Raw genomic sequence first — 18,309 nt, 5'->3', positions numbered from 1 at the left:
GTTACAGTTGAGTTTATGTTATTTCTTATTAAATATTAGATAAAAGTAAATAAGACTATTTTTTTTAAATAAACTTTTTTAAAAGTTTTCTTAACGTTGTTATCAACCCATCCAGCATCCCTTTTAACAATTTTGCCTGAAAAGTAGTTTTTAAATAAAGTAAAAAATTAATCGATTTTTAATTTTTAGTCAAGAACTTCAAATAGTCAAGAACGTAAAGTTAAATAGTTTTACTTAAAGCATCTTTATTTATTTTCATTCATTTAAATAGTTTTATTCATTTAGGCAAAAATGTTTTTTATGAAAAAGTAAAAATATCTGATTGTTAGGAGATTTTGTAATTTTACTGTATAAAAACTTAAAATTTTAATAACAATTTAAAACTTTTAACTTTTAAAGTATTTAAGTTACAAAATTTTATTTCTTATGATTTGACTTGACTTTTAATAATTTGAACCGTCTTTATTTGAAAAGTAAAAATGAACTTTCAAAATTTAAAATATCATTGTTTAAGACTTAAGTTATTATAGTTTGAATTATCGAAATTTCAGAATAATTTTTTGAACTATTTTGACTCCATTTTTTTTTAGATAGAGTAATTTAAACTGTCAGAATTTGAGAAATGGTAATAAGTGTTGTAGTGAGCCACTCAATCATGCTTAAACTTCAATTATTTTGGTATGGGAGGTTGTTAATTTTATTTTTCAGCTTATCTCTTATTTCGTTAATCCTTTCTGCAACATTTTATAAAAGGTTTTATTTCATAAGGTCCTGACTCCTGATCTTGACTATAGAAAAGATACACTTACTCCAACTGATTGAGTTAACTTCACAAACTTAGAAAATAAGACATTTACAAAATAATTCTTCTGCTAAATACAGTATGAACTATATATACTAGTAAGTAGTTTCAGCTGTTTGTTAAAATAATTTCAAAATACTATTAAATCTATAGGTTGTTGACTTGTTTCCTTAGGATAACTAAAAGCGGGCAGAACTTTTTATAAGTTTCGTATTTTAATCAAGCATCTTTTTAAAAAAAGTACAAAGTATCTCAAGACGGTTGCTTAGTTGAATGCTTTTGTTTACTATTTGAATTTGATAAAGCTTAAAAATTATAAGTCAATACTTACTGTATTACTAATATCAGGGTTCTGCAAAAGTAGACTTCTTGTATATTTATTAGCTTCATATTTTCATTTTATATTTGCTGTTTTAAAGAATTTGACACTTATTCAAAACAAAATTTAAATAAATGCTGGAAATGTCTGTTATTAAGTTAAATTTAGTGTTGACTTTTCACCATGAAAACTAAACCTTGGTAATATTTAAACATCTATTTTTTTGTACATGTGTTAACAACACAGATAAAAGAGATGAAACTATAACAGTATGCAATAAAAATTAGAATCTTTAAAGTATAGTTAAGATGTCGTTAAAGAATAATGGTTTTAGTGCACATAATTATTACAATTGAAATGGTATCACCAGGTTCCAGTGAACATATAAAGATGACAACTTAAGATAGTCAAATGGGATGATAAAAAATTTTCAAAATAAATTATAGAAGTAAAAATGTGAAAAATCTCCTTTTTTAATTAATAACAAATGTATACAGTATTACTTGTGTTTTAAATTAGTTTATCACAACCTTATTACCACCAATTTATTTTATTCTAATAAACTAGTTTATTAAGAAGTTGACTTTTGCCAATTTAAGCTGTTTATACATACTAAACATTTTTTGTAATTACCTAGGTTAATTTCGCACCTATATCAAGCTGAAGTTATATTGTACTTGAAGTCTTTTATAACCATAATTTTAGGCTAAAAATCAATGTTTTAAGCCAATATGTTTTATCTTAAAAGACACTTTATTTTAAACAAGCTGTATAAATAAACAATAATAATTAAGTTTATTTATTATACGCTAAAATATTTAATTGATTTTATTTTAAAATTTTATAATCAAAATAAATTATTGTATTGATATAATTAAGAGTTGCCACTTTACCTGGAAACCTGGAATTTGACAATTTAGGCAAAAAAAACTGGAAAAACCTGGAATTTTGTACAAAAACCCTGGTAGTTTAATATGTTCAGTAGTAAAATTTAAATTTTCAATTTGACTCAAAAAGTCCATCATGTAGATAAAAAATTTTGTCATCATCAAATTTTTTTATTATTAAAAAACACATTTAAAGTAGCTTTACAGAATTTTTTCAATGTTTTTATATTATTTAACACAGTTTTTTACCTTAAAATTAACTTTAAACTAAAAGTAGACCCAAAAATGTGTACTTTTAAAAACCTGAAATTTTTTTTTTGATAAAATAAGTGGCAACCCTGTATAATTCCTTTATATTGTAAAATAAAAGCAATTAAATATCTAAGTTTTATTAGTTTATTAAAAATAAGTTTTATTTTATTTATGTAACTATAAATTATAAATTTTTAGCCTAAAATTATGGTTAAAAAAGACACAGAATATAATATAATTTCAGCTTAGTATTAGTGCAACATCATCCAAGGTAATTACCACACTTTTTCTTTATTTGAGTATAAATTGTTATCTGTATGAATTTTCTTTTTTTGATAATATATAAATAATCTTATAGCATAAAATTATGGTCGTAGAGTGCTCAATGTGTTTTTTACAAGCTAATCTTCTTACTTCAACAAGTTTTGTCTTTGCTATCAGGCATTTCTACCACTTAACAAAATTCAATAAAATTTTTGATACAAGGAGTTTTAGTTGGTGAGTTCTATAGTTAGTTATAGTCAGGGTTGCCACTTGTTTTTTCAAAAATTTTTCCAGGTTTTTAAAAGTACACATTTTGGGTCTACTTTTAGTTGTAAGTTAGGTTTAAGGTAAGAAACTGTGTTAAATAGTAAAAAAAACATTGAGAAGATACTGTAAAGCTACTTTAAATGTGTTTTTTAATAAAAAAGCGTTTGATGATGACAAATTTTTTTACTTATAAAATAGATTTTTTGAGTCAAATAAACATTTTACTACTGAACATGTGAAAATTGTTAAAATTCCAGGTTTTTTAGTGATTTTTGTTCAAAATTCCATTTTTTTTTTAAATTTCCCAAATTCTAGGTTTTTATAGCCTAAATTGTCAAATTCCAGGTTTTTCCAGGATTCTGGCTAAAGTGGCAACCCTGTATGGTTATAAATTCTTATGCATATTAAACTCCCAATTAGAAAATGTATCAAAATGATTAATAGACAACAGGATTAAACTAAATTTAAATAAAACAAGGTACATGCTCTTCCACTCTGACAAAATTTGTGTTTGGAAAAATATTTGGAAAATCACAAATTTAGATATAAAAATAGGTAATTCTATATCAAAGGTAGATAATTATAAATATTTGGGTGTTACAATGGACAGTAATCTTAATTTGTCTAGCCATATGAAAACATTAAAAACAAAGTTATTAAAGAAAATAAGTATTTTATACATAACACAATACTATCTAAACCAAATTTTGTTGTATTACATTTTTAATTCACTTCTGATGAGTCAAGTTACATATGGATTACTTTGTAAGGGTAGGGCAAGTAGAACTAGAATTACTGAGATCAATAAACTAATAAATAGAGCATTGAGGTGCATCCATATTAAAAGTTGGAATGAAAATGTTATCAGTATAAAAACTTCAATTTTTTTTTTAGATGTTTAAAACATGCTTAAGTATGAGTTAGTAGTCTTATTTACAAATTCAAAAAAGGTATATTGCCAGTTATTTTAAAGCCTTAGTTTACAAGTACAAACAAAATTCACAATTTTTCAACAAGATTTTCAGTGAAAATTACTATTTTCCTAGAGTAAATAGTCTTTATGGTTCTAAATCCTTATCCTATCTTGGATGTAAAGTATGGAAGGAAATTTCAAAAAGTTTAAAATAATTGAAATATTTTATAGCACTTTGATCTGGATTAAAAAATGTATTACTCAATAATCAATCAGACAAAATTCAAATATTGTTTTCTATTTTAAATAATATCACATAAATTATTTCTTGACTAATTACATTTTTACTCTACTTTTATTTTTAAGACTAATCAATGACAGTTGTTTCTTTGAGTGGCAACCCCATTTATACAAAAAATAAAACAAAAAAAAACTTGTATTTTCAAAAACCTGGTAGAAATTTAGAAAACCTAAGAAAATCAAAAAAAAAAAAACCATAGCTGAATTTACATTTCAAAATTTATAATATGTAGAAACTTCTAGTCACTCACAGACTGACTTTTTTTGCCTAAAATAGTGCCAACCCTAAAGTAAGCTACTTTCAAATTTTTTAAATTTCATATGAAGAAAACTGGCAAAAAAAGTTTAGTTGTAGATATGACTGTTTTCAAAAGTGAAATTAAAGCCATAGGGGGGGGGGGGGTCCGACTTTTTTTTTTACAAAAAATAACTTTGGATTTTATATGAAAGCTTTAAATACAAACTACAAGCCTGTTTTATAGAATTCAAAAATATAATTTAACTTTTGAGATATTTTATTTTTTGTAAAAAGTTTCCGATAGAAACGTATGGACCGCAAATTTTTTGGGGTCAATTTTCTCGGAAATTTAAAAATTCACTAAAAACCTATCTACTACTTCATTTTTTGACCTAGAGACTTCAAATTTTCAGGAAATGTTCCTTTTAATATTATGAAGAATCTGAATGTTGGAATTTTTGAAATTTTGAAAAATAAAAATTTTATCCACAAAAAACTAAAAAAAAGGGTAGTTTTTTGACAATAATTTTTTTTTTACTCAAAATTAAAAAAAATCCTACAATAGATCTCTTTAAAGTTTAATGATACACATTCTGTAAAAATTTGAGAAAGATTACTCAAAAAATGAAGGAGGAGATAGATTTTTAGTGAAATAGTCTTTTTTCGCATTTTTAGTTTTCGCCTTCCATAAGGAACCTATTGAACGCCCTTTCTTTGATCGCTTATATCTCAAAAGTTACTTTGAGTTTTTTTAAGCGGTTAAAAGTGTCTGATAGCTCAGATTAAATTCTACAAAATAAGATCAAGTTGTAAAAAACAAAGTGGACCCCCCCCCCTATGGCCTTAAGTTTCTATTGTTTACAAAATTATCACATTACATATTTCAAACTTTCTATTGTGCTGATGTTGTTTTTTTTAAACACTTTATCTTAATTTTATGTTTTTGTAAAAGTCTAAATTTTATACTTGGAAAATAAGATTACAAAGTTTGTTAATAAAATGCTAACATTGTTTATGTTTATAATTTGTGTTCTCAAAAAATTTATTTATGTTTTTAACTGTGAATAAAATAGTTTATATTAAGTACATAAGTTTATATGAAATATGACCTTATAGTTGTTAAGAATCAATTTGATGTGTAAAGTTTAGCTTTATGAAATAGTTTTGTGTAGTGATATTAATAAACATGTTGACCACATAAATTTCCTTAACTTTTCTTTCACTCTTATTTTCAGATTTTTTAAATTATAAATTCAAGAAATATCATCTTAAGAAAATGGTGAGTATGATTTTTAGCATACCTCTTTAAATGACTTTGTGAAGTTTGAATATCTGTTCTACATTGTTCAAAAATACTACTGTTAATTTTTTACATCATTTAAGTATAAGTTAAAAACTCACTTATAGTTTTTTTCTTGGAACCAAACCTTTTTTTAAAGTTATTCTTATGTTCTACATTAATATTTGATAAAACCATTTTTATTTTTTTTACACCTTAATACCAGTTTCATTTGTTTTTCTTTCAATTAGAATAACTTATGACATAGTTGATCAAAGTTAGAGAGTTTAAAAGGTTTTTTATGGAGGTGCAAACCAGTAGCACCGTTTGGGAGAGTACAACAAGATAAACTTCCTCAAGTGATATTAGTGTTTATAGTTAAATATTAAATGTTGATGTTTTTTCTTTCAAATTAGAAAAAAGAGTTTAAACTAAACAATGACTAAGAATTTCAAAGTATTTGAGGTAGTTTATGTTGTTGCACTCCACCCCAGCTCAGTTGCCACTAGTGCAAACTAAAACTGGAAAACAGACTATTTTACTAAAAGCTTATCTTCTCAATTTGAGCATGTTAGCAATATTTTAATCTTCTTTAGTCAAAACTTTGATTAATTTGTTATTTGGTTGTGTTATTGAAAATAACATTTCCTGAAAGTTTTAATTATTTTGCTTTAAAATTTAGAGGAAAATAATTTTTTGTATATTTTTTTTCTGTGAAGTTTATTACAAAAAGTTTCTCTTCCATAAGTTTATATTGGAATCTTTTTACAAAACTGTTTGTATTAAAAGGTAATTGATTTTTCAAATTTTATGTTAAGCCTCTTGTAGTATATAGTTTTTAGAATTTAAATAAGTTCGAATGTTAATTTTATAGAAAAATACCATCCTGTAGCCTTATTGATACTCATTTATAAGTATGATCAAAGTATAATAAGATTAAAATTAGTTATACAAATATAAAAGTTTTAAAAATGGTTCAAAAAATATATTTGTACTTTAAAGATTTTGAACCAACTTTTATAACTTTTTCAAACAAATGGATACTCTTCTGTTCCAAAGTTTATAAGATTTTTCCAAATAGAAGTATTTTTGTAGTTAAATAAGAATTAAATTGTTTTCTTAGTCTTATATTAAATACTGGAAATACTTTGATTAACACTGATTCTAATTTTTTTTTTCAGGCCAGTCAATACAGGAAAACTGCAAGTGCTACCAACAAAAGAAAAACAGGTCCAAAACCAGAATTAACAGAAGAACAAAAGCATGAAATTAGAGAAGCTTTTGATCTGTTTGACACAGATGGATCTGGTACTATAGACATAAAAGAATTGAAGGTTAATTTTTAATATGAATATAAATATTTTATGTTTTAATATGCTAGGACTATGAAATAAGAAAAGTTTAAATATTTTAGACTCTGGTAAAAAAATATAATGATTTTAAAGTTTTGGAAACTGTTCAATATAAATTGAACTATTTTTCTATGAAACCTTAAACTCTGTGAAGTAGTTTAAATGATTAAATTTTAGTATAGTTTATCTTGATGTGATCTAAGAATTCTGTGATTTTAAAGTTAAGTAAAAGTTGATTTATAGTTATCTACTGTTAGTACTTGCCTAAACTTTAATATAGGTTATGTTAATTTTCTGAAAAGTTGAAATTTAGTCAAGACAAATTTGTAACAAAATATAGTAAATAGATACAAGTTTTACAATTAAACATTTGTAATTATTTTTTAGTAAACTAGGAGAGGTAAGCCATGTTTTTTACAAGTTTATCTTATTTTATAAAATTTTTATTAAACTTAAAGTTACTTTTTACGGTTAAAAAAAAAGTTTTTGAGATATGACCGGTCATAGTCAGGCCGCATAATACTGTCCCTATGGGAAGGGAAAACTAAAACAGCAAAAAAAACTATTTTATTTAAAACCCACCGCCTCCTACAAATTTCAAGCAATCTTCTTCAAATTTTCACTTTCTAATTTTATAAAATAACAAAAAAATGTAACTTTAGACCAGGGTTTCCCAAAGTGGGCGATATCGCCCCCCTGGGGGCGATTTTAGTAAGTCGGGGGGCGATAAATAGTAAGGGGGCGAAAGGGTGGGCGATAACTAGTAAGGGGACGAAAAGGGGGGCGATTTTAAAATTTTAGGCTGTCATAATTTTTTTACTTTTTATATTCTAATACTAATTTTTGCTTGCTATTAAATATTTGACCCTGAAGTAAAACTTAAATAAAAAAGTTTATTTTGTTTATGTAAAATATAGAGAAAAAAAATCAAGTACTTATGACTCCTACTTATAAGTAAATTCCATATTTTCATTCATATATTTTCTTATTTAACAACTACATAGATCATAGACGATCGGAATCCTTCTCACTATTTTATAACCTGACATAAATGCTATTTGGGATCATAAATGGTTAGTAAAAATCTATGTTAAATATTATTAAATTTCTATGTAAACTGGCAACCCTGTATACTTTTATTTTTACAAACAAAATATTAAGATATAACTATCACCTCATGATATTTCCAATTGTTTTTTTGAAAAGTCACTAAGCTAGACTAAGAAATAAAACTATACAGGGTTGCTAATTTACCAAGAAACCTGGAAAAACCTGGAATTTGACAGTTTAGGCAAAAAAGATACCTAAAAAATCTAAAATTTTTAAGAGTTTCAACATATTAAGTAGTAAAGTTTCGATTTGACACAAAAAAGCTATCATATAGATAAAAATATAGATCCCTTCGAGGCAGATCTTTTTGAAGTAAACGACTTACAGGAAACCTTCTCAGACTTACAAACTGACCTTGAACTTAAAGTAAATTTTTCCAAATAGCGATATAAAAGCTTTTGGACTCAACAAAAACTAAGGCAAAAGTATCCAATCATTTGAGAGGAATTTAGATTGTTGTTTATAGTTTTTCCTTCTAGCTATGTTGTTGAGAAAGCTTTCAGTTCAGTTATCAACATCTTGAGCAAAAGATCTAATCTAGATATTTTTAAAGGAGACTTTATTTTACTGATTAAGAATCAGATTAGAAAAACTTGCAAGCAGTCTTAAAATTCGTCCTTCACATTATATTAGACTTCAGTAGCAGACATTATTTTATGAAAGTTTATTTTATTTTGTTTGATCTTTTAAAATACTTCTTATTAACCTGGTTTGTATTGTATTTAAGTAGTCTATTTTTAATAAAAATTTTTTTAAGTTATTTGTTCTACAACAGGTTTGCATAATGTCTAATAAATATTAATTACGGTAGACTTCCTTTTGAGTTTGCACTTTTTACCCAAAAAAAAGTGCAAATTTATATATTCTAAAATTTAACTATTACTAACTAAATATTAATAAAACAAAAAATACATAATATTTAATAGCTTATATAGATCTGTGTTTAAATGAATGTTTGTTTTATGTTTTAGTTGATTTCATGTTTATGCATAACGTTATTGCATATAACATATTTCAAATTATCATTTTGTAAAAAAAATGGTAATAATTTTTGAGTTTGCAGTTTTTGATTTTGTTCAAAGTGCGAACTCAAGCGGAAGCCTACTGTATTTATTAAATGGTTTATGTTTTAAATCTGTTAATAGTTTTATTTTGACTTGTATAACTTTGTAGTTTGTATTTATCGTTAAACATTGCACTAAAAGTTTTTATAGCATAGTGATTAAAGTTTTTGTTTGAAAGACATTTATTTAACATATTTTTTTATAACTTGTTTAATCTGTATATATAAAAAAAAAGATAACTATTAAAGTTTTTATTTCATGAATTTTTTTTTGGTTTTATAAGAGTATAGATTTGAGGTCTCTGTTTGAAATGACTTCAAATTTTTTATTTAAAAGATTCTTAAACTCAATTTTATTTTCTTACTTGATTTATTATTGTTAAAAAATCAACATATTAAGGAATTTTAAACTATTAATATAACTGTTTTTTGTTTTATCTTAATTTTTAATATATTAGCAATTAGATTGTGTTGTTTATTCTAATAGTTCAAAACTAGCTTTTAGTTTTTCACTATTTTCTTCTGGTAAATTATTATAGGCTAATAACTAGAGGAAAAATAAATTTAAACAGTATTAAATAAACCATGAAAAAAATGCTGCAGTTACAAAAAAAAAATTAACCTAATTAAAAGATTTTTAAATCGATCACTTTCTGTTCACAGAATTAACTGTAAAACTTTTTATTTTTTAACTTGAATTTAAGTTAAGAAAAAAAAAATGTTAAAATTAAGGTTTAGTTTCCAAAAGGTTATTCCAAGTCAAATACTGTTTAATGGTATTCTACTACAAAACATATAGTTTGTAAGTTAAAAATTAAGTTTTTAATTTTACAACTAATTTGCTTATAATATATCTTAGCATTGAAATTAATAATTTTACTGCATTAACTGAAGCTGTTGATGAAACCACTTTTCATGTGAGATAATCAACCAGTCGGTCAAACTTCCTTAAACTAGATCAGATATTATGTTTTAATGTTTATTTTATTATATGTAAAATAAACTGTTCATTCTTTTGTAATTTTTTTTTCTCTGGTATAGTAGTTTTAGAATATGCATATTTATAAAATAATTTAAGTATATTGTGCGGCTTAAATAAGTTACTTAGTATTAACTTTTAAATGTCCGAAATTCGTTATATGAGGGATTATTGTAATGTCAGGTTTAAATTAAAATTTCAGATGGGTAATGTACGGTTAAGATCCAGTCAAATTTCGACCCGCTAAGTAACTTGAAAACTACTAGTGCAAAATAAACAAAATTTAGTTTTTTTTAAACTTAATAATTTGAAACACACTTTCAATTTGGTTTTCAGTTCACGAAAGTATTTCCTTAATCACAATAATACTAAATCATTTTAATACAATTTTGCTCGAGTTTTTTAATTTTCATATATGTTAGTTTTTTAATTTATGCAGCCCATAATTACATTTTTTTAACAAGTTGAAACTAGAAAAGATTTTTCAGTAAATATGAATATCTGGCTACAAAAATTGTCCACAACTACCCTAAAAGTTTCATAAGTTTCAAAACATTTCATATCTAAACAGGATTGATTACAGATTACACAAGGCTTTTTAACAATTAAGTATTTTGATTCACTTTATTGGGCTTATAAGAAAACAAATGTAACTTATTTTCTCAAGCCCTATAAACTACTTTGAATACAGCCCAAAAAGGCATGCATAAGAAGTACCAGACTAAATTACATTTCGAACACAACTTTTTCGGCTCAAAAGTTTGAACTCAAGAGAAAAACTACTTTGTAAAATCGTGGGGGGCGATTATTTTTCAAATTTCTTAAAAGGGGGCGATTTAGAAAATGAGTTTGGGAAACCCTGCTTTAGACTTTCAAAAATTTCAACTAAAAATACCTACTTTTAAATAGAAAGAGTTTTTGTAAATATTTATCATAAAATTTTTATTTTTTTAAGTTAATAAAATTTGTGAGTAAAATTTTTTTTCATATAATATAAGGAAAATTTCCTGAAAATTTGAAGAAGATAGCGTGAAAAATAAAGGAGGAGATAGATTTTTAGTGATTTTTAAACTTCTGAGATAATTGACCCCAAAAAATTTGCGGTCCATACGTTTGTAACGGAAACTTTTTACAAAAAATAAGATATCTCAAACGTTAAATAAAATACTTGAATTCTATAAAAACTGGCTTGTAGTTTGTACTGGAAGCTTTTATTTAAGTAGCAGAGTTATTTTTTTGTAAGAAAAGTGTTGACCCCCCATGGCCTTAATGGTAGTAATCCTAATATCTTATGCCCTTAAATATAATGTAAATTAAGTATACATTATTATTTCATTTATAAAGAACTTATAATTGTTTAATTTTTTATTACCATTTCAAAGAGATACACATTACAAATTTATAGTTTATTTTATTTAGTTGTCGTTTTGAATTTTCATCAGTCATTATCGAAAACAAAACTGTGTAAAATAACTAAAAATTAGTGTTAAACAACTAGAAACACAAAACAGATTATGTAATAAGATATATATAAACTGTTATGTATTAGAAAATGTAAATTACAATAAAATTACAAAGTTAACAATGCACATAAATATTTATATATGGTAAGAAAAATTATATACACAACTAATCAAAAATTCTTAATGTTTTGGTAATACCCGGTATAGTTAATATTTTTTTTTCATTGAATTAAAATCTTTAATTAAAATAGCTTTGCTGATCAGAGTCTCAAATTTATTTCTACGTTATTTCAAAATACCAAAACTGTTGAAAGTTTTTATTACATTTTAACATTTATTACAATTACTAATATGGTCAGATACAGCTGTTTTACCTTTTAAGTGTTCTTTGACTCTTTCTATTAATGGTCTCAAAGTAAATCCAATATAATGGATGTTCTTATCTATTGAGCACTTATATTCGTATACCACGTTAGATTACAATTCGTTAGATGTCTTGTCTTTGTTGCTGAAGTAATTACCTACTTTGCTTGTAGTAAAAATAAATTTGAAGTCTTCAATTTAGTTGTCTAATAGTTTTTCTAGTTTCTTTTTATATTCACTACTTGGTTTTCATATGTAAGGTACTTTTAAGATGTTTTTGAAGTTTAAACTCTTTAGTTTTTCATTAGTACACTTTTTATTGTTGATAACAGGTCTTTAAAAGCTATAAAAACTATTAGACAATTATACTGAAGACTTGAAATTTATTTTTACTACAAGCAAAGTAGGTAATTATTTCAGCATGAAAGACAAGACATCTCACGAATTGTAATCTAACGTGGTATATGAATATAAGTGCTCAACAGATAAGAGCATCCAATATGTTGGATTTACTTTGAGACCACTAATAGAAAGAGTCAAAGAACATTTAAAAGGTGAAACAGCTGTATCTGACCATATCAGTAATTGTAAAAATGTAAGATTACTTTTAACAATTTTGGTATTTTAAAAGAATGTATAAATAAATTAGAGACTCTGATCAGCAAAGCTATTTTAACTAAACGTTGTAATCCAGTTTAAAAAAAAACAATTAAGGGCATAGGGAAGGGGGAGGGTAAACACCCATTTTTGGTTTTTGATGTTATTTTATATAGTTTTTACTAAGCTACAAGATGCTTTTTACAGATTTTAAAAATTCAAAGTAATTTTTGAGATATAGCTGGTTAAAGTTGGAGACAACAATAGGATCCTTATGGGAGGCGCAAACTAAAACGGCAAATAACTAGAAATCACTAAAAATCTATCTTCTCCTACGTTTTTTGAGATAACTACCTCAAATTTTCAGGAAATGTTCTTTGCAATATTTATTAAATTTAAAATACAAATAATAAAGAATTTGAAACTTTAAATATAAAATTAAATTAAATAATAAAAAAAAAGAACAGAATTTAAAAAAATAAAAAAATAAAATTTTATAACAAAAAAAACTAAAAAAAATGTTTTTTTAGTTTAATTTTTAAATAAATTTTTATTTTTAATTTTTAGAAATTCTCTCCAATAGAATTTTCTAAATATATCAAGGAACATTTCCTGAAAATTTGAGGTAGTTATCTCAAAAAACGTAGGAGAAGATAGATTTTAATGAAATAGTATAATTTTGCCGTTTTAGTTTGCGCCTCCCGTAAGGAACCTATTGTTGCCTCCGACTTTGACCGGCTATATCTCAAAAATTATTTTGAATTTTTAAAATCTGTAAAAATCATTTTGTAGCTTAGTAAAAACTATATAAAATAAGATGAAAAACCAAAAAAGGGTGTTAACCCCCCATGCCCTTAACTAAACTGGGTATTACCCAGGTATTAGGAACTTTTGATTAATTGTATATATAAATTTTGTTTGGCCGTGTATAAATATTTATGTGCTTTGTTGACTTTGTAATTTTACTATTATTTTATTTTTTTAACATAACAGTTTATATATATCTAATTACTTAATCTGTATTGTGTATCTAGTTGTTTCACACTAATTTTTAGTTATTTTACACAGTTTTGTTTTTGATAATGACTGATGAAAAGTGGAAACGGCGTTTGCATGATATAAACTATAAATTTGTAATGTGTGCCTCTTTGAAATGGTTTTTAAAAACTCAAGTATCGCCTCCTGTATTTTAATTTTTAATTATTTTTTTTATGAAAAAGACAATAAAAGGTTTGAAATTTCAAATAACTTTTCAGGTTGCAATGAGGGCGTTGGGGTTCGAACCGAAGAAAGAAGAAATTAAGAAAATGGTAGCCGACCTCGACAAAGATGGAAGTCAAAATGGAATCGATTTCAACGACTTCTTACTCATGATGACACAAAAGATGGTGAGAATTTATTGTTTGTTTCCATGTATTGATTTGCTTAGCATTAAAGTTATACATAATTTCAAAATAATGTAGTACTTTAAAAGTTTGTATAAAACAACGAATTGAAATGTTGTTTTTTAATTGTTGCCTATTACTTTTATGTTGCTACTATGTTATAGTTTTTAGCTTATAAAATCTGAAAATATAAATTAAAGTTAGTGTTCTTTTTGCTTTGATTAGTTTATATAAGTTTTTGCTATTTAATAATACTTTTATTTTCAAAGTAAAATAACTATATAACTAAATTTTTAGACCTACATATATATTATATACTTATTCATGTTTTTTATACAAGAACAGGTTTGTTGTCTTATGTGCTTATAAAGTCTTTTAAACAAAAAAAAAAAATCAAGTTAATCTTGTCATAAAAAATATTAAATTGTTTTTTATTCATGTGTGTGCTTAACTATTCAGTTTTAGCTATTAGTTTGTTCTTTGTTGCCAAAACATTTTAGCTTATTAAACATGTTTGTGTTTAAAATATTATGAATAAAAAAAATATTAATTATGATTTTGTCAAGTTCAGTTTCAATAAAAGTTTAAAGTCCAATAAAAAGAAATAATAAAGTTATAATGTTACACAGCTATGCTTATATATAAAAAAGGTTCTCTTATAGTTCAATTACTAAAACAGTTTTAATTATTTTTATAATACATAATGTAACTATTTTACTAAATAAAATATTTTCCAAACTATAAAGCTTATTCAAAAAGAATATTATATGGTTTTCGTTCTAATTTTTTATTTAAATTAATAAATGTAGTTTACAAGTGTGTAAGACTTCCAAAAACTGAGAAAAACGAGTTTATAATATCAGATAATTTTACTATTACTCGTTTTAAAAGAAGCAATAATTAATCACTTATTAAAAATGTGTTTGATTCAAAACTGTTTTTTAAATATCTATAGTATATATATTAGAAGGTCATTTGTATAGAAACAAATATTTTAAGGATTAGAATTGATTTTTTTAAGCAATAGAATTGGTTATAATCGGTGATTTAAAATGTTATTGACTATTTAATATTAAAATAGTTTTAAGTTTACATACTAATGACATACATTTTACATAGTTTTGATTTTTTTATCTTGCTCATAATTTTGCGTTAAACTTTTTTATAATGTATGTTATTTTCTTTAAATGAAAGTATTCAAAGTCTTTGAAGTTAAAATTATTGTAAAACTCAAAAAGTATATTGAATTCGTCAAAACTCTGAAAATTCTAAACTTTTTAAGTGTTTTATAATTCTTATAGGTTTTATTAGTTTTAATAATGTTGCACCAAAAGCAAAATGGTAAACGTCATTTTCAATCAAGCTGAATTTATGTACGCACTTGTCATGAATATTATGTACGCACTCGTTCTGATTTTAGTTAAATTAGATAGCCATTAGCATTTAAAATTTAATTATGACGTTTTTTATGAATAATTTATTTGCTTTCTCTAAAAACATGAAAATAAAGGTTGTGACCTTATTGATTGTAGATTTGAAAATTATTTATTACCAATTTGTTGTGGAATTTTCACGCTTTTAACATTTTATGCTTCTAATATTTTGTAATTTATTTTTTTACTAATATTATTTTTTTTTTTAATAAATTTAACCTACCTGTTAGTTATGCCTATGATTAGGTTAATTTTATTGTTGGTAAAGGTTTTTTTACAGGGTTTCCACTTTACCTGGAAACCTGGAATTTGAAAATTTAGGCAAAAAGCTGGAAAAACCTGGAATTGGAAAATTTTTGAAAAAACCTGCAAAAACCTGGAATTTTAACAATTTTCACATGTTCAGTTATAAAATTTCAATTTGACTCAAAAAACCTATCATATAAATAAAAACTTTTTGTCATCATCAAAATTTTTTTTTTAATCATATTTAAAGTAGCTGTTTCATGTTTTTATGCTATTTAACACAGTTTCTTACCTTTAACTTAGCTAGAAACTATAAAGAGACCTAAAAATTTCTATTTTTAAAAACCTGGAAGAAATTTGGAAAACCTGGATATTTTTTTGAAAAAACGAGTGTCAACCCTGTTTTTAGTTTGTTTATATATAGTTGAATGTTTATGCTGTTTATCGAAACAGTGTAATTATAAATGTTTTACTCAGTCAAGATTTTTTTATGAGTTATTTTAATACTTGCAAAAAAACTTATGGTGTTTTTATAAAATTGTTCAGCATAAAATGTTGTTGTATCTTGTTACTTCATGCCGACTTTGAAATTTTGATGTCATTAATAATTCATGTTTTGAGATAACTATCATCACCACCAAAAAGCATTGAATACAAATATTAAAAAATACTGCTTTACAAATACTTTTTTTTTTGGTATCAAAACTTGTAGATTTTATTTAATTACCAAATATCTGTCACTTTCTTTTTTGAAAAATATCAAACCTACTCTAATACTTAATTAGTGTTAATTTTCTGTTATTAAATTAGTATTTGACTATATTTTAAACATTTCTTTGATATACTAACTGGTAAATTATCTATACTTGTTTCTACGAATGGCATAATAATTTTTGTCTTTTTATAATGTTTAAGTTCTTAAATTTTACTAGTATATTTTTTACAAACCCTAACTTAAGTATATTTACTTTTGTCTTCAGTTTAAAAACCTGAATACAGAAGTATATTGTTACAAAAAAAAAAGCTATCAGTTCGGTAAAAATTTGTAATAAATAAATTATTCAGAGCGAGAAAGATTCGAAAGAGGAAATATTGAAAGCGTTCAGGTTGTTTGACGATGACGAAACCGGTAAAATATCTTTCAAAAATTTGAAAAGGGTCGCAAAAGAGCTGGGTGAAAATTTGACCGATGAAGAGTTACAAGTCAGTTAAACAGTACCTTTTGCTGTAGTTTTACTGTTTTTTTAATTGTTTACAATTATAACTAAAACACGTTTTTAGCATGATTCATAGTATAATGCGGAGTTATCATGTTATTTATTTGTTTTTTATATTTTAAACAAAAGTAACAAAGCATGATTTTTAATGCAATAGTCGTTGTACATAAAACTAAAAAAAACTACAAATTGATAACTGGTTTAAACCTGTTGTTCACATAGTTTTGAAGTTTTACTGAATTAGTTTTGATTAAGTTTTATGTAGTTTTAACAAAAACATTATAACTGCAATAATAAATTATAAACAGAAAATCTTCAAAATTTAAAATTAAAATTAAAATTTCTGTTTAACTAAGTTATCTAGCTAAAAATAAATAAAAAACTAAATTAAAAAGTTCAGAAAGTAGTTGTCATAAAGACTGATTTAATAAATAACTAAAGCTCCTTGTTTTCTAAAAGTAGTTATATTTAGTTCTTACAATGTAGATAACACTTAAATAAAAAATATTAGCAGTTTAAAAAAAAAAAAAAATATTTATTTTAACTATTTACTTAACTACTTTATCATTAAATTTCAACCAAACAGGAAATGATTGATGAGGCTGATAGAGACGGAGATGGTGAAATAAATGAGAACGAATTTCTTAGAATCATGAAAAAAACCAGTTTGTACTAACTTGTCGCTGAAGAATTAATTTATTTTGCTACAAGTCCTCTCGTTAAAGAATAATATTTAGTATATTTTAGAACCTAAATTGAGAAATAAAAAAACAAGTTATGTTGTCGAAAACGGCTGCACCATCTAATTAAACCTTCCATATAAATAAATTAGCTTAAATATAAAATATGTGTTATTTCAAGCTCTTTTCTAGTTGAGTTTACTTTTGAAAAATTGTTTTTAAGCAGTATATAAAAATTGAATGTAATATTGATTTATCATTTAGTTTATTTTTGGTATCATATATTTTTCGCTTCTTACATTTTGTATTCTCAAAATGTATGTAAAGTAGCATTTCTTTTATTTGAACCTTTGTACTAATAATTTTTATTCGGAAGCAATTTTATACTGAAAACCAGGGTAAAACAAAAAAAAATTTGCACATTAAATTTTTACTTTTTTATACTTGAAGTATTTCAGAAAGATTACAGAATAAAGTTAGCAAATAAATTTTTTATGTCTTTTAATTTTACTTAACCAATGTAAAATATTTATGGTTTTGAAAAATATATTTTGATCTATTATAGTACTTGGATTTTTTTAGTTTTTATCAGCGACCAAAGTTTAATACTTTATTCCATTTCCAAACTTTATAAAACTTGAGCTGTGTAATTTTTTGTATAAAGTTGTTGTAAAATTTTTGATATGGCTGTGTGTTTATTTTAACATTTTTATGTTGTTAATTTACTTTGTAAAGTCTGTTTTTGAAATAGTAATTAATAAAATTTTGTGAACTTTTAATACTGTTTATTCATGTTACAATGCAGTGCTTGTATTCCTGATTGCAACTTAATTTGAAAAGTTTTGCTTTTACTTATGTAAGCTAAGTATTTGTGTTTTAACAATTGGTGTAAAGAATGAG

At 24.4% G+C, this 18,309-nt stretch overlaps 1 protein-coding gene across 1 annotated transcript; it reads left to right on the top strand.

Annotated features, from left to right (window-relative positions):
- The first annotated feature begins 5,482 nt into the window (after positions 1-5,482).
- LOC145837241 (uncharacterized) lies at positions 5,483-18,030 on the top strand. The gene is made up of 5 exons (XM_082945034.1): positions 5,483-5,521; positions 6,703-6,855; positions 13,705-13,836; positions 16,578-16,715; positions 17,316-18,030. The coding sequence occupies exons 1-5, from the start codon at positions 5,519-5,521 to the stop codon at positions 17,403-17,405; spliced, it is 516 nt and encodes a 171-aa protein (XP_082801160.1). The 5' UTR covers positions 5,483-5,518; the 3' UTR covers positions 17,406-18,030.
- Positions 18,031-18,309: the final 279 nt, after the last annotated feature.

This window comes from Thalia democratica, chromosome 5, assembly GCF_965202585.1.
Source record: "Thalia democratica chromosome 5, ktThaDemo2.hap1.1, whole genome shotgun sequence".
NCBI lineage: Eukaryota > Metazoa > Chordata > Thaliacea > Salpida > Salpidae > Thalia > Thalia democratica.
Note: the sequence above shows the minus strand (reverse complement) of the source record. Positions and strands in the feature narration are given on the sequence as shown.